The sequence below is a fragment of the Vulpes vulpes genome, chromosome 9 (genome assembly GCF_048418805.1).
Source record: "Vulpes vulpes isolate BD-2025 chromosome 9, VulVul3, whole genome shotgun sequence".
Classification (NCBI taxonomy): Eukaryota; Metazoa; Chordata; class Mammalia; order Carnivora; family Canidae; genus Vulpes; species Vulpes vulpes.
The window spans coordinates 4,893,466-4,915,613 of NC_132788.1; the positions used below are offsets into that span (position 1 = coordinate 4,893,466).

General features: G+C 53.6%; 1 protein-coding gene across 29 annotated transcripts in view; it reads right to left on the reverse strand.

Moving 5' to 3' along the window:
• The window catches only part of AGAP1 (ArfGAP with GTPase domain, ankyrin repeat and PH domain 1), a 524,640-nt gene that overhangs the window by 190,957 nt on the left and 311,535 nt on the right, over positions 1–22,148 (reverse strand). For all 29 annotated transcript variants that reach the window (XM_072719114.1, XM_072719112.1, XM_072719108.1 and 26 more), the window contains one exon: positions 10,114–10,218. In XM_072719114.1, coding sequence (XP_072575215.1) covers positions 10,114–10,218 — 105 coding nt within the window. The remainder of the gene's footprint in view (positions 1–10,113; positions 10,219–22,148) is intronic.

Sequence of the window (22,148 nt, forward strand, 5' to 3'; positions counted from 1 at the left end):
CCCATCCGCAGAGGAATGGATAAACAAAATGTGGTACAGACCCAGAAAAGAACATCGTTCAGCCTTAAAAAGGGAGGAAACCCTGTACTGTGCTCTAACATGGATGGCCCGACCTCAAGGATATTATGTTTAGTGACAGAAGTCGGTAACAAAAAGACAAATCCTCTATGACTCCACTCAAGTGAGGAACTCAGTGCAGGCAAATTCCGAGACAGAAGGTAGAACGGTGGTTGCCAGGGGTTGCAGGGAAGGGGATGGGGCTTAGTGCTTAATGGGGATAGTCTCGGCTTTGCAGGATGGACCGTTTCTGGAGATTGGGGCCACGATGCTGAGGATACGCTTCACACCACTGAAGTGCACACTCAGAAACGGTTAAGATGGTAACTTTTATGTTGTATGTATTTTACCACAATTAAAAAGACAAAACAAAAACCTTGAGCAACTTTTCCACCTTGAAGACCTTTTTTTCCATCTTTTCTCAAGTGGAGCCTGGATAGGACTGTGACATATTTTCGTGGCTTAAAAGCATCGGGAGGTGGCTTCCTCTGCTTAAGATTTCGGGAACTGCAGGCCTGTAGGTGTGAGGACAGCCTGAGTGTGTGGCCCATCGAGCCTCACTCTTTGTTTGACAAGACAGTGCCGCTGTGGAGGAAATGCAGCTGATAGGACCCCAGGGGTCTCTGTGCCAGGGGCTCCCAGGCTTGGGAGAAGCAGGCCACCGGATGAGCGGAGAGAACAGAGAGACCACGTACATAGCAAGGGGAAGGCACACGGGCAGGTGCACCCCAACAGGCCTGGCTGAGGAGTGTCCCTCAAGACTGCACAGAAGGATGAGCAGAAGTCAGTCTGGCGAGGAGAAGAGGGGAGGACAGCTACATGTTGGGGCCCGGAGGCCAGAGGACAAGGCAGGTGCAAGCCGCTGGAAGGAAAGTCCAGCGGCGGGGGGGGGGGGGGGGGTCGGAGCCAGTGCACGGGGAGGCTGCAGGCGAGGCCTGGGGGTCCCACGGAGGGAGGCGTGAGGCCCCCCCACCTCAGCACAGCAGGGAGCCTCTCCATCATCGACACATTTAAAATAATCAAGTGGCAGGAAGTAACTAACATGACGAAAAGTAGACGGCGAAGTGAAAAGGATCACAGGGAGAGCTGCCCCTCTCTGCACGGCGGACAGTGGCCGAGTTCTGGAAAACCAGGTGGGCAGGGCGCCACACCCGCAGGCCGGAGCAGACGTGCAGCCTCGAGCCCAGGAGAGGCGGGGGTTTGGGGACTCCACCTCCGTCGGTGGGACTGCTGAGGTCCTGGGGATGAGCTCCAGGGAGGACGGAAGGCGGGGACCAACACCCCGACCTGGTCACTGCGGTGCCAGAAATCACGAATGAGTGCAGGTTCCCACCGCGCATCAGAAGGAATCGGCCTGGGACGCCGATGGGACACCTCAGAGATGAAGGCAGGAAGGAGTTGTAAGATGCGCGGAGGTAAGGACGTGCCGAGGCCGCGGAGATCCACCTCACGGGACTTCCCGCCATAAGACAAGTTAGGTGGAGCTCTGTGCGTGTGCACGTACGGCCTCTGTTCTTCTATCGTGACGTAGGTGCGTGTCCTTACTCTACTCATGTCAACTGCCTGTTGCCAGCTGCCCGAAAGCCCCTCTTGGAACGAGGCAGAGCGTCAAGCGCGATCTGAAGCAAACAAAATCCCTGCACGGAGCCTGTGGAGGGGCTGCCCCAACCGTGGGCCTGCAAGGCCAGGCGTGCCCGCGGACCCACGCTGCTGGGATAACTGGACAGCGATTACCGCGAAAACTGCTGCAGCAGGCAGAGAACGCTGGCAGACCCGGGGCACAGCTTCTCCCCCAACCTCAACAAGGCCCCACGGACCCCACCCCCAGGGCGCACCCCGTCAGTCCCCATCACAACTAACCGGGGGTTTTCCGCTTCCCTGGGGCTGGCGCCGGCCACTCTAGAAACTCCCACTGCTTACAAACCCGTTCCCCTTCTCCTTAAACAGGTGGTCAGACTAGAAGAGCGGGGTTCACTTGTGGCCAGAGTTCCAGATCTCTGCTCCTCAGGATCCAGTTTCCTAACCGGCGTTCACATGGATTCTGTGAGGACGTCAGCAGCGTTTTAAGGTTTTACGGCCTTTGTAGAACACTGTTCTCCCCTCCTCACGTGAGCTCATCTACACTCAGGGAGGTCTAGTGGTGCACCACGGTTCATTTTCTCCACCGCGTTTTCAAAGGAGAGCCAGGACCGTCACCCGTGAGGATCCCAGCCCAGGCAGCGTAGGAGCAAAGACACTGCATGAGCTCTGGGACTTGAGTCCGTGTGACACACAAGTAGCGGCCTGGGTGCCTAGCACACTCTAGCCCCGGGCCAACGTGGGATCAGGGCATGGTCCCTGCCCTCAGCTGGACTATGCTGGACGGGGGCCGTACAGACTGGAAGGCAGCAGGAGAACAGGTGGCCTGCATGCAACCAGGGAGGACCTCTCGTGGAGGGAGGCCAGGAAGGGCCGCCCGCACGATGGGCAGCAGAGTGGACGTAGAAGAAGCCAGGCTGGGAAAGGACACCCAGGCCAGAGGAGGGCAGCCGGCAGCAGCACTGCGGCTTATGAAGGGGAAGCAAGACCAAATAACTGTTCATCACAAAATTCATTACGCTTCCTGCAGAGCGTGTCACACAGCATGCATGTGACATCGTTCTTCCCAGTTGGGGCGGGGGGGGGGGCCTGTAATCTCAGGGCTGTGGCTCATCCCGTGACTCAAAGGTTCTACATCTAGAAATTTGGGCTTCAAATCTACCATCTAGACTCAAGCTAGTGTGACTTCGGCAATGTCTTGGGGGAACCAATGCAGTTTCTCTGGGAAGAGGACTCCATGTTCTCCACCTCAAGCCATGAGGTCCACCTCGGCAGGTGCGCGAAGCTCGCCGAAGGGACGGATCACAGATTCGCAGTGGATCGTCAAGTAAAATGCCCTTATTTTGCACGAGGGTTGTATTTTTATTTTTTAAAGGATTTTATTTATTTATTTATGAGAGAGACAGAGAGAGGCAGAGACACAGGCAGAGGGAGAAGCAGGCTCCACGCAGGGAGCCCGATGCGGGACTTGATCCCGGGTCTCCAGGATCACGCCCTGGGCCGAAGGCGGCGCTAAACCGCTGAGCCCCCCGGGCTGCCCAAGGGTTGTGTGTATTTTAAATGATGACTGCTAGTGGGTACAGGCCACAGTGCTTCTCACTACATAAGTATCTTCCTTTTTTTCCGTGTGTTATTTCTTTTGAGAAAAAGACCCACTCAGGAATTCATCCCAGATCTTTTTGTCATTCTTGCATCCGTAATGAAGGGGATTTTCTGTCTGATTCTGAACCTGGAAATTTACTGAAATCAGCATTCGGATGTGACAATTCAGAGTCCAACTTTGACTCTGCCGACGTGGAGAAAAAAACAACCACCACCAAACAAGCGTCAACAGCACAGAGAAGCAGGTGCTGCGTGGCAGGGGCGTCTCAGCCGCCTGGAGAGGTGGAGCCACCCGGGGAGGTGGGTGCTGCGTGAAGGAAAGTCGGGCTCCGTACGTCAGGGAGAAAGGACAGAACCACGGCTCCTTCCACCCGGGGCCACATGCAGAATGGGGACGAAATCCCAGGAGGAGGTTTTCCCGCCCGCGTCAGCCAGGTGGGACCTGCCGGCCGCCCACGTCCTCAGGAGGAAGGTCAGCCTTCTGGGCGGGGCCCCTGGAAGTCCCTGGCCCGACCGCGTGGCCAGGAGCTCACGCTCAGGAATCCGGCGCACACACCTCTGTCAGCCGTGCCCTCGACGGTGCTCTCCCGACACGGAAGATGAATAGGTGGCGATGCTGGACTGTGAAGCCCCCAGGTCGGAGCTCTTTCTCATTATCCCCTCCATTTTTCTATCAAGGTGCTCCCTGAGGCTCAGATTTAAAAGTCCACAGAACAGGCTGCCCTTTGCCCATCCCGACTGTGATCCAGCGAAGTGTCATAAACAAGACACTCATACCTACCTCCCCCCAAGAAAGTGAGGCAGGGAGGGCTTTTGAAAGATCTTACAGACATAAAGGTCCTCAGAGAAGCAAAAACCCAGGCTGCAGAGCGGCTTCAGAAGTCGGCCTCGCATACTCGAGTCTTGCTGGTTTAGGGCTGTGTTTGCAGAACACCAGGTGGAGATGGGGGAGGGGGGCAAGTGGGCCAGCCCTGGAGGGAGGGTGACCACGCTGGCCTGCTGCTGCTCCAGGATCTCTTCCAAGGCTCTTCACAGGCCTCCCCTGGCGTTAGCACTGACGGGCCTGTGTCCTGGGCGGACCACTGGGCCAGCCCACCCGAGCGGTGACAAACCCAAAGCAGCTTCGCTATTTTGGCCGAGCCTGCCACCTGGTATCAAAACTGGGGGTTATGGGTTTAGCTTAATTAAAAACAGCATCTGGAGAAAGAGGCATCAAGTGAACCGGGTGTCCCGGGCCCCGGGCTTCACCTTCCCGTGTGACCCAACGATCCCGCCCGGCAGCTCCAACCCTGGGGTGGGCTTCTCCTTAGGGCCCAACGGACTCCATCAGCTCGTCTGCTGAGGTGCCGGTAATGCCTCTGGCGCGACCTCTGAACACATGGTCGTCAAACTTCCCGCCCAAAGGACTCTTTCCCCAGATTTCCAGAGTGGACAGCGTCCAGCCCGTTTCTCAGGGTCCGCCGTAAGAGGCCCGCCCGGCAGCAACGCTGAAGAGCACAGACGTGTGCTCTGAAGCACAGGCAAGTTCCCGCTCGTATGTAGAAGGTGGGATGGCCCAGGCCCAGTGCACAGCAGCTGCTGCCATGCTTGGGCACAGGGCCAAGGTGCGGCACGTGTGCGTCCTCTCAGCCAGAGCCTGGCCGAGGCACCCGCCGTCCTGAGAACCGCGAGGGCTGAGACTCACCACCACTTCCACCTCCTATGCCCCACGTCCTGGTCCTCCCCACAGAGGGGGCCTGGCAATGCTTGACGGGATGCACAGTGAGCAAACCTGGGTGGGAGGTACCGGCACGATCAATGTTCAGGAAGCCTTCTTGGTCTGGGGTAGGCGGGTCCACCTTTCTCCTACTTCCTCCTGGTTTCCAGAGAGACCGTCAAGTCCTACGATGGGGCCATGCACAGGCATCCTGGCTTACAGACCGAGGTTCTCTCCTCCGTGAGAAGAATGTGCAAGGTTTCCAACAGCAGGAAACACGGACAGCTGGGGTGAGAGGCTTCCTTCCAGAACGTGTCTCTGTCACGTGGGGAAAACCTGCCCTAAACAGATGACAGGCGAGGCCCAGCTGTGTGTCACGGCCTCCGAGGGGGGCTGGTCTCCTAACTACTCTGTGCCAGGCCTGCACTTGGGGCTCACGATGAACAGACACTTCTGGGGATGATGCCACCAAACCGGGAAGAATGAAGCCTTGGAAGAAGATGGGGCTGGGAAAGGATGGGAAGGAAAGAAGAGGAATCCGAAGGAATGGGACCCGCAGTAAGTGACACTCTGGGACCACCAACCAGTGAGGTCCCTGGCGGATGACCTGCCGCCTAGAGAACCGTGTCTGAGCTCTGAGAGACGGGCAGCCCTCTGAGAAGAGCTTCGGGGAGCTTCCCCGGGAGCCGACCCGCTCCAAGCACACGGTGAGCTGGCCGGCCTCACGCCAACCCCACAGGGCGCTGCAGGGCCCAGTCTCCACGCCGCTCACGCCTGCTTCCGAAGCCACAGTTTCAAAGTGCATGTCACTCGGCTGGGAGGCCGCAGGCCTGGCCCGCAGCTGGGACCACACGCCGATGGTCTGTCCTGTCAGGAGGCTGGGGGTGTTTGCTCTCCTGCCAGAGCACTGGCTTGGGATTGAAACTTGGGGTTCGTGTCTGCAGGATGACCTTTTCCATAAACACGGCCACAGACACCTGTGTAATGAGACTGTCCCAGGTTCTTGAAGGATGGCAACTCCCCTCTTCTGGGAGATCTTCTTTAGGTGCATTCAATGAAGACATTTAAGTTTCCAAGATTTTTTTTTTTTTTTTTGGTGGCAAATTTAGGAAATGGTCAGTCTCCTGCTTCCACGGTATCCAGAGTGAGCTAAAGCCAGAGTCTGCTGCTGCTTCAGGATCTTTTCGAAGCAAAGCTCTGAGGAGATCGGCACTGCCCAGCTCCTGCAGCAGCCAAGGCATTGTCCGGCGAGTCAGGAAGCGAGAAGCCTGCAGGGACAGCGCACGCTCTACCTGTCCCGGGAAACTCCTGCCCTGGCCTGTCTCCTGTCCAGGAGCGCTGGGGGGCTTGGCTGGGACTCTAATTTGGCCAGTGAACACCGAGTCCTGTGGGGGGAGCTGATGCCCTGCTAGGGGCCGATACTCCAAGGTAAGCCGAACCTTGCACGAGACGATGAAGCGCCCTCACCGTGCCGGCCTATTTCCCTCTGAACCTGATTCGATCCCTCACTCGGCCCCAGGTGCAAGAACCCCACCAGCTCCCTGGGTTCACCACGATCACCATGTTGAAGGTGGCTGGTGGTGGAGTCTGGGTCCAGCCTGAGGCGGGCCATGAGCAGCACACACGTGCACGAGGAATACGTGTCTGTGCTGGGGAAGAGAGCTGCAGGGCAGCATGTTGGTTTTCAAGGAGCTGCCGCGTGGCCTTGCCGGTACCTATTCGAATCGTACGTGGTTCGTGCATCCTCTAGCCCAGGGCTCTCAAGACCCCACCGCTCACCCCAATATGGAAGCATTACCTTAGCAGACTCCCATCCTCAGAAAAGCATGCCAAGCTCCTTTTGGGTAAACACGTCACCTAATCATCGCAAGTCAGTGCTATGCACCAGCAGCGGGCTCGGTTACTCCGCTGAGAAACACTTGATCTTTGTAGAAAACTCTATTTACAGATATCAGATTACTTAGCCAGACTCTTTCCCTTTGCTCCCTGGAGAGACCTGGGCTGTGGGCTATGCTATTCTGGATCCGTGCAGATGACAACAGAGTGACACTCCCCACTTATGAAACCCAAAGCCACCGACCCGGGCAGATTTCCCCAGTCTTTAACCACCCACAGCAAATGTACCTGCGTGGGCTTCCAGCCATAACACAGCCCAGAGATTCCCAGGAAGTGGGGTGTCGCTGCGCGATCAGCGCTAACTGGTATCATTGGGTTCGGTCACCTTTTAAAAGTTCCTAGACTAACACAATTGGGACGGTCTTCACGGCGGAGAATTTTAAGACTTGAATTTGCAACACATCTGCATGCTCCCAAATCTGTCACGAGAAAAAGTCACGGGCATCCCTTTCATGTGTCTTCCCATTCTGAGCCAAAGACTGCCAGACAAACTCCGCGGTTAGGGAGCTGGAGCTCTCGGACAGCTCGGAAGAGGACGCGTACCTGCAACTCACTTCCTCTCCAAACTTCCATCCGAAGCTTGGTTGTGATAATAGAGTCAAAGGAGGATTAGGGGGAAGGCCATGCCATCTCTCCGCGCTCCAGTAATTAAAATCCACCCCCAAACTGCACTACTCCCTTAGGGAGGAGAGTACCTGCACTAGTAATTTCAGTTCCCAGGAGACAGGCATTAACTGAATTGCACTTTAAAATGATATTGGCTCTTGCTTGTCCTATAATTATAGCAAAGCCCTGCTGTGCTCCTTTTCCGGGCTCCAACAACACCCATGCACATGTACACATGTGTGTCCACGTAAAGGAATAGGCGAGAGCTGAGGGGCATCACAAGAAGCAGCTCACATGGGAGAATTTTCAAATAATTGATTGTGATTATATTAATTGAAGGGTTGGAATGGGAAGGGAGTAGGGATTATCCCTCCTACAGGAACTTTCTGGGACATACTGCTGTCACAAGCTTTTTCCCTTGGCAAGGAGAAGCAAACATCCCTCTGATCAAGCCTGGGCTTAGCAGGCGAGTGTAAGGTAGCTTGGAAGGCTCATCGGTCAGACCTCACTTTGTCTGGTCAGTGAGTCCTAGCAAGAATATTTTGATTACGCTTCTCTCTCTAAATAGCACAGAGTGACCGGGTCAATCATCAGACCTGTGCTCTCTGACATGAGCCAGCGAGAGGGCAGCTGACGGGGCGGCGCTGGGGAGAGAACCCAGTGAGGACCCGGCCCTGCTCTGGTGCTCCGTGGCGGAGGCTGACGGGGCTGCACGTGGCGTGGGAGGTCACAGGCAGGCCTCCTGGGACTGGCATTAAGTCTCTGTTGTGGAGGCCACCTGGAGAAGCAACCTGACTCTATTCCCAAATCAGCCAAATTAAACCAAACACAAAGGAATTTGCCAGGTACCATGAAGATTTCCATCTCAGAAGTCTACCTGGGGGTAAGGCATGGGAGGCGTTCCCGTCAACATCAGACACAAGTCAGGGGGGATCCCTGGGTGGGTCAGTGGTTTAGCACCTGCCTTCGGCCCAGGGTGTGATCCTGGAGTCCCGGGATCGAGTCCCACATCAGGCTCCCTGCGTGGAGCCTGCTTCTCCCTCTGCCTGTGTCTCTGCCTCTGTCTCTCTCTCTCTCTGTCTGTCATGAATAAATAAATAAAATTAAATTAAAAAGAAAAAAAAAAAGAAACAAGGATGCCTAATGAAACACCTGCCTCCTAACATGGTTCTGAAGGCTAAAGCCACTGCTGCAGGACACGCAGAAGAAGGGAAATTCACCCTAGGAAGCAAATTAGACAGTAAGCATACCACTTGTTACCTGTAGTTCTAGAAAACGATAAATACACTAGGACACTGATGAGTTACCTAAGACATTAAAAAAAAAAATCAAAGAATTTATTTGCCAAACGTTCATTCTGGGGACATTATTAAACCGATTAGGGCACATCCACGCTAATGTCCCATGACTGGGACGTAACCGTTGGCAATGGTGGCACACAGGCCTATCTGCTGGCACGGGGAAGGCACGTGCGATCTGTCAGTGTCCAGAGAAGGGGGCGCGGACGGCGCACAGGGTGGCCGCGTGGTCCTGGAGGATAAAGCACTGACGCACAGCGAGCGGCCCAGAGCGCACACCCCGAAACGCTAGCCGCCGTGTTCCCCGGGGGGAGGGGGGAATTGTGGGAACGACTTCCTTCAATCTCCTTATGTGTGACTTCTTACCCATAACTGTGTCATTTTTCAAGTATTTAAACATTTTTAAATTCAAAGCTTACCATTTCGATACAATCCGATGAGCAGCTAACACTAGATATCCCCCTTTTTGTTAAGATTTATTTATTCGAGAGAGAAAGAGAGAGAGAGAGAGCGAGAGAGCAAGCACGGTGGAAGGGCAGAGGGAGAGGGGGAAGCAGGCTCCCCGCTGAGCAGGGAGCCCAGTGCAGGGCTCGATCCCAGGACCCTGAGACCCCGACCTGAGCCGAAGGCAGACGCTTCACTAACTGAGCCACCTGGGCGCCCCAACGCTATATATTCTAAACTACACATTTATCTACATCGAGACCAATAAATATGCAAGATTCGTGGGATGTGCTATTAGAGAGCTGTGATTAATACTCCAGCTAAAGATTTTATCAAGGCTTCCTAAGAGATCTCACGGATGGGTAGGATGTCCGCATTTCCCCCCAAAATAAAACTAATTCTGCTTTTTTAATTCTGTCTTCCGTACGCCACCGATACATCACATTTTATTAACACGTGTAGAAACGCTTCTCTTACCTTACAAACGGGCGTGTGTGTTTATCTGACAATAGAAACTGAGTCACGAACTGCGTTAAACTTAACTGTTGTGCTCAGCTGCTCAGAGCGGAGTCCTGGGCTCCGATCTAATTGTGCCCTTTGTTCTGGATTTTCAGATACGTGCTTGCTTTTCCTTCTCTTTTGCTTATCTGCTCTTGTCTTTCTACTTTCACTGGAAAACTTTACCTCATCCGTCCCCTTTTTTGGGACTCCTTGCAGAGTCAGAACCAGAGATGGGCTGTCAGGGAAGGGCAGGGAGAGACACGCGGTCTGACAAGGGCGAGGGGCGTGCTCTTTATCTCGTGGCGGAGCAGGAAACCCTCGACTCCTTCGACTTCAACCAGAGACCGAGGCCGGAGGACCCCCACCCCCGCCACACACACAGCGTGGGAGCTGAGCTGCGGGCCTGCCACCCGCACGCCAAGGGTCCACACTCACATGTAAACTTGGGTGGTAGGTCAGCACGCCGTTGTCGCACAGGGTCACGTACTTCTTTTTCCACTCCTTGTTCAGCGATTTGCCGCTTCGCTTCAGCAGCATGCCCTAGGAGCAAAAAGGAGGCACATATTCATTCATAAATATAAACGACAAAGTCTCGTGTTTTCTTAAAAAGGAGGCACACAGGTAATTTGAGGTATTTTAAGCATTCATTTTCTCCTGTCATTTGTTAAAACGGAAATCACTTATGTTTAGTTTGGTAATTTGGCTTTTCTCCTCTATTTTATGCATGACACATATGTTCGACCAATTTCCGTGTGTGTGTGTAGATCTTCACCGTGTGATGCTACCGAGTGTCAGAAGATGTGCCATCGGTTCCACAAATACGACACCAGCCACCATGATGCACCAGGCACCTTCTCTGAGTGAAGACGCCAGGGCTAAACGTGCAATGTTTTAAGAAAGGAAACCTAGGGCAACCCCGGTGGCGCAGTGGTTTAGCGCCGCCTGCAGCCCCGGGGTGTGATCCTGGAGACCCGGGATCGAGTCCCACGTCGGGCTCCCTGCATGGAGCCTGCTTCTCTCTCTGCCTGTGTCTCTGCCTCTCTTTCGCTCTCTCTGAATAAATAAATAAATAAATAAATAAATAAATAAATAAATCAATAAATCAATCTTAAAAAAACCTAAATGTCCTTTTCTAAAAATAGCATAGTAACTGAATTCCAAAACTTCTGATATTTACAAATAACAGTGTTTTAATTTACAGCTCTTCACTCTGGATTTTTAATTGATTAAGAATGAAATTCCACTTGTAAATGTAGCAACCGCATTCAAAAGATAAATCGTATATAATGTGATCCATCTTTAACAAAGCCATCTTAGGGCTTTTTTTTTTTTTTAAGATTTTATGTATTTATTCACGAGAGATATAGGCAGAGGGAGAAGTAGGTGCCTTGCAGGGAACCTGATTTGGGATTCGATCTCAGGACCCCGGGGTCATGACCTGAGCCGAAGGCAGATGCTCAACCACTGAGCCACCCAGGTGCCCCTATCTTAAGGCTTCTTGATACTCGTTTGGAATTCGAAGCCAGTGCACTGAAGTATGTTTGGCCCAGGCCTCCTCTGACGACGGATGGAGCATGCTCCTGCTTGAACTACCTGGGCCCAGCAAACCTCCCACATCATCTGCAGGTTCTTCTGGAGTGAAACCTCATGCCTGGCACTGAGCTGAGCCTTGGCTTGGGGCCTTCCTTCCCGGGTGGGGCTTCGCGCCCTCCCACATCAGACTATCTCAACTTGTGCTTCCAGCTCTGGATTCTTCAGCTCCTGACCTCACAGAACAAGGCAAACCAAAGAGTCTCCCACTTGCTCTCCCTCTCACTGTCCTCTTAGGAGCCCCTAGGATGGTGGCTATGACTCAGAAGGCACAGGAATGATGCTACTTAATTCACCTGGACCGAGGCCCAAGCAAAGTTCGAGTGTGAGAAGGAATCTAACAGAAGCAGAGGTGCCCATGAGACTCCTCGGGAGCGTTCAACCAACTTCCTCCGACCCCCTAATTCTGCTGTCCCCTCAACAAACCACAACACGAGGTAAAATCAAGGGAACGCTTTTATGTGATAATTAGGTTCAAGTCCCAAATATTGTGACAATACTACTCTTTATACCAATTTTCACAAATGTAATGGAAGCCGAGCCAGCTGGGAAGTCTGACTGCCACTGAAACATTGTTTCTGGGGGGGGGAAAGATTTCTCAGGTTGAAGACACTCACAAGGGACCCTTTGGAAGATCATCCCTCCGCACGTTCTTATTATTTAAAGAAAACACAGTGTAACTCAACATACCCTGATTTCTGAGAATCTGAGAAAAACCAGTCTAAAGCAGACATAGCGCTGAGACCAACATGAGAGGCAGGTGCAGGGGACCAGGCCGGTTACAGACCCAGGTGAGTCCAGTTCCCCTGCACAGTAAGGACTCGGGAGAGGGCCAGGCACCCTTGGGGATGTGACAGTAGATAAACGATCCCTTAAAATCATCCAATTTCCCTCTCTGGCAGATTTCTAAGATTTTTAAACTTAGCCTAACAAAACTTCACAGACGTCCTCCTGTGGGCTCGCATTTTTCCAGCATCTGTTTCAGATGGAATTCCAACAATACCAGGGGCTGGGGGTCACCTCGGTGTCACCGGTAGCTGAGAGCTGCTCCAGGCTTCAGAAAGCTTCGTCCATCTGCACTCAGACAAAAACGCAGGCTGAACCCCCACTTGGCCTCGGGGCTCCACGCAGACGGACCCACGCAGCTCCTGGCTAGATCGTGGGCACTTTCACGAGCAAATCCTATATGCACAATTATCCTCTCCCCAGTGGGGGCCATGGGGACTTACTCCTACGGGGATAAAGGGAAACTGTCTAACCAGGAAGCAAGGAGGAGATGGCGCCGTCGGGGAACTAAATTAGGCTGACTTGGTGCTGGGGAAACTGAGTGTCTTGGTGAAAGAAAATAAAACATCCTGAGAATCTTTAAAAGATTCTATGGTCCACCTTGCAGGATAATCTCTGATTATGATTCAAACGCTGCAGAAGCCAGCAGAGCTGAAGGACACCCCGGTGTCCCAGGAGCTATGCCTCTGCCCTCTGGCGGGGGCCCCAGCTGGGTTCATTACCCGACCCCCCAAGATTTCTGTGCCGATGGAGCTGCTCGGGTGCCCGGCTCCCTGCACCCGCCTCTCTGTGGCTGATTGAAAGAGCCTATCCTGGGAGGCGGGAAGAGATGCGTGCTCTCCGCTGAGCAGCTGAGGCAGCCGCAAGGTGAAGTTTTATAATCAGAGGCTCAATCAGATGACAAATGACAAGACTCAGCAAACAGCTCCTGTGGATTCAAAACGTGTTCTCTCATAGTTTCTTTCTTTTCCTTTCTTTGAGGAAGCAAAGGCCAAACACTGATTTTTTTTTCAGAGTATTTGTACCAAGTGAGAATCGGGGAATCTCAGAGTCTAACAAGACCCCGGAAGGTACACCACTCAGTCCTGAATCTGTTAGACTAGTATTTTTTCATGGAATGTGCCCAAAGTCACCCAGGCCTTCCTGGGCCGCCGTGTGCCGGGGAGCCTGCGGGTGCGGACAGCGGGAGCTGCAGGAGCCGTGGTCTGCTGCCGGAGGGGTGAGGATGAGCCTGGTTCATGGTTCTGGAGCCACGTGGAGAGACGAGGCCCCCTCCGACGTGCCCTCGCTAGGAGGAACGGAGAAGGGCCACCATGAAGCCGCAGGGAGACATCCCATCCGGTGGCTCCGTCCCGGGAGTTCCTTCTTAGTCCCAGACTCTTCCAGGAGCTAAAGGTTCCAGGTGCTGTGCTGCCGTGCCCACCCCCCGACCCCCCAGGATCACAGCATCCCCCAACACGCCCAAGAAAAAGCGAATGCACTGTGGCCCCGTGGGACAGACTCGTATCACTGCAGCGGGGCCACTACCGTCCTGGCAGCCCCCTCGCACTTCATCACCCACGCTCCTGCCATCACGAACTCACATATCGTCTACTTAAGCACCAAGAAAATGGGAAATCTAAAAACATTTCATTTTCAACTTTTAGAGGACACGAAGCCATGGTCCCACAGCCAGAAGATGACAGAGGCCGGAAGGCTCTGTGCCAGAGACATGCGGGCGGGCAGTTCCCATCAGCGAGAGCAAATGGCCCTTATGATTCTAAGTCTCTTTGACTCTGCGTTACCCAGGGCAAAACGGCGGGAGGACGTCAGGATGCATACTCGGCCCATCTTTCAGATGCCACTTCTGAACACGCACAAACAACCTCTTGCTTGAGAGCGCTTCTCGCTGACCAGCTACCGCAGCAGAGACGTCATTACAGTTCGTGTCTTATTTCGCTCGTATGTGGCTTATGCATCTGTTTCTAAAATTCGCTGTTTCAAAACAGTATCGGGCCCCCTGCTCTAAGAGCCTTCCCGGTACTAAGCCACTGAGCGCTCACAACCTGACGTAAGCGGTTACCGTGATCATCCCCATTTGACAGATGAGGCCACCGAGGCTCGGTTTACCTAACCTCCCCCGCACAGCCAGCAGGCAGCTGGTCTGCAAGGACGGCTCCCCGGCACCACGCCGCCAGGTAGTCACGCCCCCCGTGGAAACCGTCCCACGCCGACTCGGGATGCCGGGGGCTCGCTTCAACCAACAGAAGCAGTGGAAGGGATGCTATCTACGCCGGGTTTACATGTTAAGAAATGTTGGCAGCTTCTAAGCTTTGGGAAGGTCTGATGGAGAAGCCATGCTGTGCTCTGTGGTCTAGAGTCACTGAATTATGAGAAATAATGACTGTTTTTCTGAAATCACTAAGTTTTGTGGTAGATTCTCAGGCAGTGGTAGATGAGGAACACAGAATTAGAGCCCTATGCTGCCGTAATAAAATCCTCAAACATGGGCCGCTGGCTTGGCACTGGGGCAGCTGGCTGAGGCTGCAGGAACCCAACAGCTGTGGACGGAGGCGAGGACGACAGAGGGGGGGAAATGCCACCCGAGTATGGACAACGGGGACCCCAGCCATGCACAGGGCAGAGCCACCAGCAGACCTGCTGTCTGCAGAAACGGCTGGCCTCAGGAGCCCAGGACCTGGCGAAGGAGATTTCTGAGCAGAATGCTCATGTTGCTACTGCTTCTAACGAACTGGGATGGGGGGGTTGGGGCGGAGGGGGGGCGGGTCAAGGGTGTTCCGTTTTTCAGCAGAATTGGAGAAAATATCCCAGCATGAGAAAAATCGTTTCTCACTCCCAGCTTCTCCTGCCAGGAGAAAACTCAGGCTAAGACTTGGTCTGAGAACAAAGATCTAATCCAGGGGACGCCAGGAGATGTGATCTCAGGATGAAGACCCAGCAAGGTTGCGGCATCGGACCCTCGTCTTGAGAACTCAAAGATTTAAGGCAGGGCCTCACAGACCCTTCCAATTAGACAGCATGTGTGGACCAGAGACGAGGACCTGTGGGCTGGCTTTTGTCTAATGGAATAAATTACAATTTGATACAAAGGACACCCACAAGGGTTTTAAAGGAATTGTACCTTTACAATTGTACCTTACAATTGTTGGACTAAAAGGCACAGAGCACATCTAGAATGAAAAGGGGCCTCTGACCCTCACACGAAGACCAGCAGGAAGCAGGCTGAGAAAGCCACACAGCTGCAAAACCAGGCCATTTCTTGGGGAAAAGGAAGGTCGCTGAGACAGCAGAGCCCCAGGCCCTGGAGGACACCCCCCAGGAGAGCACATGAGCTCTGTGTCCAGAGCAGGGTGACTAGCCACATGTGCCTGGCTGCGTTCAGAGCTGCTATGGACCAGGAACTGTTCCATACTGTTCCCATCTCTCTCCTCTTTGGCTGAAGGGCACCTGCTGCAGTGCACCCACCCGGGGTCAGCACCGGGCATGTGTGTGCACGTGCACCTGCATGCTGTCAGGGAACCCTGGCTCTGGGGTCCCCTGGTCTTCAGATGTCAAGGGTCATGTCCAAGGAGCCACATCTGTGTGTGCACCTGATGCAGATGACAATCCCTGACTTCAAGCCTGAGATGGGCGCCACCACGGGATGAGGTTTTGAGAATCCAGGGGCAGGGTGAGGGGTGCTTTGTAGGTGCAAGGGTAGATGGAAGTAGCTAGTCTCCAAAGACTATCCTCAAAAAGATCTGCTCCTGTGGGGTTCCTAGGCCTTCTGACTCAATTTAACCCACAGAACGTGGTGGAGATGATGCTAGGTCTGCTCTGGCTGAAGCCTTAAGAAAGTCTGATAGCTCCTGTTCTTATGCCCTTGGGGGCCCTGAGTGGCCTCGTAAGAATGTGGACTATCCTGCTGGGGACACAATGAAAAGGGAGACCCCAAGGCTACGTGGAGGACAGCCCAGGTGCCAGCTACAGGACTGCCAGAGATGTGAGTGAAGAAATGATCCTGGCTGCTCCAGCTCTAGCAGGCATCTCTGGGGCGAGGATGTCCCCGTTATGCCTGGCCCCGATTTCCTGACCTGCACAATCATGAGAAATAATAAAATGGTTATGGCTTTAAACCACGACGATTTGGGTCAATTACCAGCAACAGGTGACCAGCGCAGCGGGAAGAGCCAGGAATAACGGTCTATACCTGCAACCCCAACGCCAGGCCGCCTCCCTGTGAATCATTTTGCCCTCCAGACCGATTTTAAAGCTTTGATATCTTTTACTTGTTTGCATAGTAAGAAACGGAAGGGCTCTGTGACCTCTCAAATGTTCCTCTTATCTTACTTGGAAATGGCACATGTTGATCTAATTGCTACCTCCTAGTTAATTTACTGGTGCATCAAGAAAGACAGGGATTTTAATGATCGACAACCAGAATACCAGGATCTCAGGCAGACGCTTTCTGCTTTTTTTTTGCTCAAGGAACTTTTCCTGTGGTGGAGCAAAGGGTAGGATTGTCTTTTGGCTGCAATCTCTTTATCAGTCATGTGTATTCCCTGCCTAGTCCCAAGAGGTCACTGAAAGCCAAAAGCAATGTTAAGTGTACAAGCTTTAAATAACTTACAAAGTTAATGTAATGAATGTAAGTGCGATCTGAAATCCATCACTCAGTGCTTGCTGCAGCCCCAAGCTGTGATAAAACACCACTCATAAATTTATATTAAAACTCTGCTCGATAGCAATTATTTACCAACAAAGATTTACTGACTGCATGAGAGACTTGGGGTCTTAACCAGGCAAATCAGTCTTTGTTTTGAGTGCGAGGGACCAAGGGACGCGGGTGTCCGTGAGCACAGAGCTCGTCAGGACACACGGGAACATTTAATGGCCAAGGTCCTATGGAACGAGGTGGTGGGGGTGGGGGGGTCAGCGCCATGTGAAGCTGCAGGCTGGTCCTTGTGAAGATCAGACCACGCTTTCTCCCGAGGTGGCATTTCTCATCGGCCTGGACAGCGGCTGGAGGCCGTGCGCCCGTGACTGAACATAAACGGGAGCACACGGCTGGTCTCGCAGTGACACAAACTGAATTATCCTGCTGCGCCAGAGGGGGTGCCAACAGCTCCCTAATTAGTGAATTTAAAAACACAAGTTTGCCCGTGGTCTAAACAAATCCACACAAGTCCAGAAAGCTTCGCTGTTTCTGTACTTAAGAAAAAAAAAAAGTGATATCTGAGTCCTTTTTGCTTCCTGGAATAAATACCTGTTACGGTCCTCAGGGCTTCATGATTCACATCCGTAATAGTTTTGAAAGTTCTCGGGATCCCTGGGTGGCGCAGCGGTTTGGCGCCTGCCTTTGGCCCAGGGCACGATCCTGGAGACCCGGGATCGAATCCCACGTCAGGCTTCCGGTTCATGGAGCCTGCTTCTCCCTCTGCCTGTGTCTCTGCCTCTCTCTCTCTCTCTCTCTCTGTGTGACTATCATAAATAAAAATAAATAAATAAATATCTTTAAAAAAAAAAAGTTCTCATCATAGCCGTTAAAAGGTTTGTATGTATTTCTAAAATGCTGCGGAGAGATGCTGGCATCTTTAACAGAGATCCAAAGAGTATGCACTCTAATCAGTCTTCACATTTATGTTTATTATTTTTATTCTAATCAAGGTTTTTCCTGTAACATGGATTAAACTTGTGGTTTACTTGAAATAACTGACTTAGAAAATAAAACATAACCAAACCACTTAGAGGGGCACCTGGCTGCCTCAGTCAGACTATGCAACTCTTGATCCTGGGGTCGTGAGTTCGAGCCCACATTGGGTGTGGAGCTCCCTGACAAAAACAAAAACACTCCCCCCCTCCAATAAACCAAAAACCATCCCCCGTCCACCACCCAGAAAAGCATGTTTGGGTGGGTGGAGGGTGGACAGACTTTTACCATTAGAAATTGGGGAACACAAAGGAGTGGTACCAGGAGCAGGGATGTTCTTCTCGCACGTCACGGGCTCCCTGCTGTCCCTCTGAATATCCTGCTCTTCCAGAAGGGGAACTTACTGCCCTGCCCACCCCTTATGCTAAGCTGTCCCTTGCGAATAACACACTTTCCAAGAGCACACCTGGACTCGGATGCGTGGGCGGTCACTCACTGCACACCTGTAGTGAGGGTCAAGTCCGCACAGGCTCGCCCCCACGGCCCCCATCACTGACACTCGGCCCTAACGTGGATGGTCACACGCCCTGAGTCACGATGTGTGATCCTGAGCACTTGGTTCGCTGCTGTTAAGCACGGTCTCCCAGTCCAGGGCACCTGGCTAGGGACTGTCGGTGCTGGGAATCCCACAGGACCGGGGCCGCCACAGGCTGGCCCGTGGGCCAAGTCTAACCTCCCGCCTCTTGGTGTGAATGTGGTCTAACGGCAACACGGCTACTCTTGCTCGTAAATGCTTCTGCTAGCTGAGCTCAGTAGTTGCAGGAAAGCCCAAAGCACTTGCTATCTGGCCCTTTACAGAAAATGGGTGTGGAGCCCAGCTCCAGGACATGAAACTGGCCAGCAGCCATACATTTTATTCCAAAGTGCAAATTCTGTTCTTTCTCCCTGGAACGCCCCCCTTGCATCCTCCCTTTCCTCCCTGCCATCCTGGTGGACACCCCTCTTGCCTTCAGCCCTGAGCTGCGGGGTCATGGGCTCTGGGCTTTGAGAACCTCTAAGCATCATCCAGACCTTCAGATACTGGCTGTCATGAGCTGAATTATGTCCTCCTCAGATTCCTATGTGGAAATCCTAACCCCCTGTGCTTCCAAATACGACTGCATGTGGGGGCAGGTCTTTAAAGACGAAGAAGGGATGAATGGGGCCGTGAGACGGGCCCTGATCCAATCTGGCTGAGTGTGCTTATGAGAAGAGGGGATGAAAATAGAGACCAGGCCCCAGGAAAAGAATGAGAAGGGTCTACCTACATGTGTGCCAAGGAGACAGGCCTCAGGAGGAAACCACTCTGACCTGGATGCAGGTCTCCAGGACTGGGAGGAGATACACGTGTTGTCTGAGGCACACGGTCCATGGCACCTTGTCGTGGCGGCCCAGCAGATGAACGGGGTGGCGTGTGAGCGTGTGACGGGGCTGCAGGCTGCTGTAGCACAAGGAGGCCCTCCTGCCCGTCAGCACATCCACACAGCAGACGGGACACTGCTGGCTCTCCCACACGTGCCCCACACATCCCTGGCCACACCTGTCTCTGCAGCTGTCACGTCCCCGCTCATGGGACCTTTGCATCCCAGTCCCAACTGGATGTCCTTCCCTGAGTGTCTATCAGGCACCTCGAACCTCCAGTCCCCAACTGGATACATGGGTCATCTCCCTCCATGGCCGGGAATTCTGTGGGTGCCCGGGCTCCCAGATTCCCTTATCAGTGCCCGGTGCGTGGTTGGTTGGTCGGTCCCGATAATAATCACCCTAATTTACAGCCGTTCCTTGTTCTAAAACGTCTCCAAAAAAATCTGAAGCGTCGTCAAAAGCCAAGAACCAAAAATTAAAAAACGGGGAAGGAGTAACATCCTGCCACTCAATTAAAATGCCATCAAGTCGAGTCTGGACGCGGGAACCCCACATTACAGGGTCTAAGAGGGAAAAAAAAAGAAAAGTGCGACAAAAATGACAAGACCACAGACCCACCACAGGTCAAACCAGCTTGTCGTCCAAGGTGCAGAAAATGCTCTTAAGTGAAAGCAGTAAATCAATGACCTAATCATTCACCGTGTGCAAGAAAATCATCCCAATTAGCTCGCTTCCCCAGATCCTCCTCAGACGCAAAACTTGCGGCAAAGCCACAAACGTGAGGCCTGGCTGCGGGCCTTGCCACGAGGAGACGGACCAATTGGGCCAGCACACGTGAGGCCGGCCGCAATTACAGGCCACCTTAACTTTCTTCCCAGTTTAAAGGGTTTCCATAGAAACAACGGAGGCCCCCCCCCCGCCCCCACTGAATTTTTTTTTTTTTTTTAAGTAATATTTGTCTCCCTCTCCCTCCTCCAGAGGACCTATTATACCACAAATGGAGGCTTTTCTCCCAGCTTGTTCGGAGCCGGGAGGGCGTGGGGGAGGGGGCCGAGGAGCCGGTTCTGGATCTTTAACCAGCTCCCTGGTGACCCCCTCCCCTCGCTGGTTAGTAATATTTCTGTTATTCCGCCGGGCTGTAGGGTACAAAGGGTTACACTTTAATTGAGCTGTCAGCATCTCCGACAATCCTAGAAAGCCCCGATTATGCACGGCAGGGTTAGTGCCACACTTGTTATTGTCGATGCCCTATTTGCGAAACCCAAACCTGCGCCCCACACAGGTCAGCTCACCCGCGCGACCTTGCTGTCATTAGCCGCGTCTATTCCTACCTCACTGCTGAGAAAATCACACGGCGCGGGCTTCAAAGCGCCGGCCGGGACTGGATTCGACCAGGAGCTAATCACCCACAAATCCAGCTCAAATGGCAATAATTGGCTAAACCGGTCCCCTCTCCAGAGCTCAGCAGTAATTTGGGATAATAAAGAAAGGAATTATTCAGCTAACTGCCCCGAAATGTATGCTTTGTGACCGACACACTTCACATTTTAATAATGATGGACACAGGACCCGATGTAACACCGCGTCGCGCCGAGTAACGACCCCACGAACAATGACGGCGGAGGGAGAAAAGTTGGTTGGGTTTCTCCCCCTTTCGGGCACCGCGGCGGCCGCGACGAAGGCCGGGACGGGCGGGAACTGAGCGCCACCGAGGCCCGGGTCCGTTCTGCACACGCGTGGGAAAATACCCCACCGAGGCCGCTCCGCGTCGGGCCACTTCCCGCCACCGCGCCGCCCGACACCTCCCGCGGCCCAAGACAAGCAGAGGACGCCGAGGAGAGACATGTTTTTCCACCAGGACTGACAGATCCCTTCTTGATTTTTCCAGTTAATATTATCTCTTGATCACCTCGTTTTTCTTGCCTTTCATCCTGCCCCTTTCTGTCACTAGGTTTGCAGCAGCAGCAGGGGTGACAATATCTGCAATCCACAGCTGCGCGGGGCGGGGGGGGGGCGCCCTGCGGGTGGGTCCCTCCTTGGTGGTGGCCTCCCCCCCGCCCCGGCTGCCCTGGGGGCCAGGATGCCACCGGCTGCAAAGGGCTCCTCGTGGCCAGCCGGGAGGGCCCTCCTTCAGCTGAACGAAATGAACCTGAGCTCAACCACCCGTCCAGGGAGCCCGCGCCCTGGGGGGGGGGGGGGGCAGGGTCACAGTGAGGCCAGGGAGGGAGGGGACCCCATTCCTGCCGCTCTGGGCACCCGCACAGTGACACAGGGACAGGGCACAGAGGAACTCCTAGGAGACCAACAGGAAGAAACCTGCGGCTGCTTCTTTGTTTACGTAAAGCATCCCGAGCCCCACATCACCACAGACACCTGCACAGGCCCTGGCACCTGTTCCTTAAAGTACATCCGAGCGCCAGGCTTATGCGCAGAAGTGGGGTCGAGGATGAGTCCAAAGCTCACATGTCAGGTAAACTATGGAGAGGATTTCAGGTCTACGTAAGCTATTTAGAAATCTTCTGCATGGGCGACCCATCTTTTCTCCACCTCCCTCTCCCTCCCCGGCCGACACCTGTAAATCCATTCTCCTGGGAATGCACCTGTTCTCACTCCAAGTTTCTCTCCCGTGTTTCTGCCCCTTGCTCACCTGCTTGACGCTTAAGGGCTGCCATACATGGAGCTCGCTTCTCTACGAGTTACACTCTTGTCCTAGAAAATCTCACCCCACTGTGGACAGCACTACCTGGTGTCCCACAGGTAGAGCAATCTCCACCTGCTGACACCTGAGCTCCCCGCCCCGGCCCCCCCAGGGCTTCATCAGTGCTCCCCCAGGAGCCTGATGCCCCCTGAGCCCACGGCACCCACGTCACGCTACCTCCTCCCGGCCGGCTGCCGTGCCCCCTCACTCTGGACATGCTCCATTCCGAGGGCCCCCATGAGCCCCATGTGACAACTGGATTCCACCCTGGTCGGTTCTGAGGTGTACCCCTGTACATGGAAATATCACACCTGCTCCTGAAAGCTTAGTACGAGAACTTTTTACATTGATGATATGTTGAAA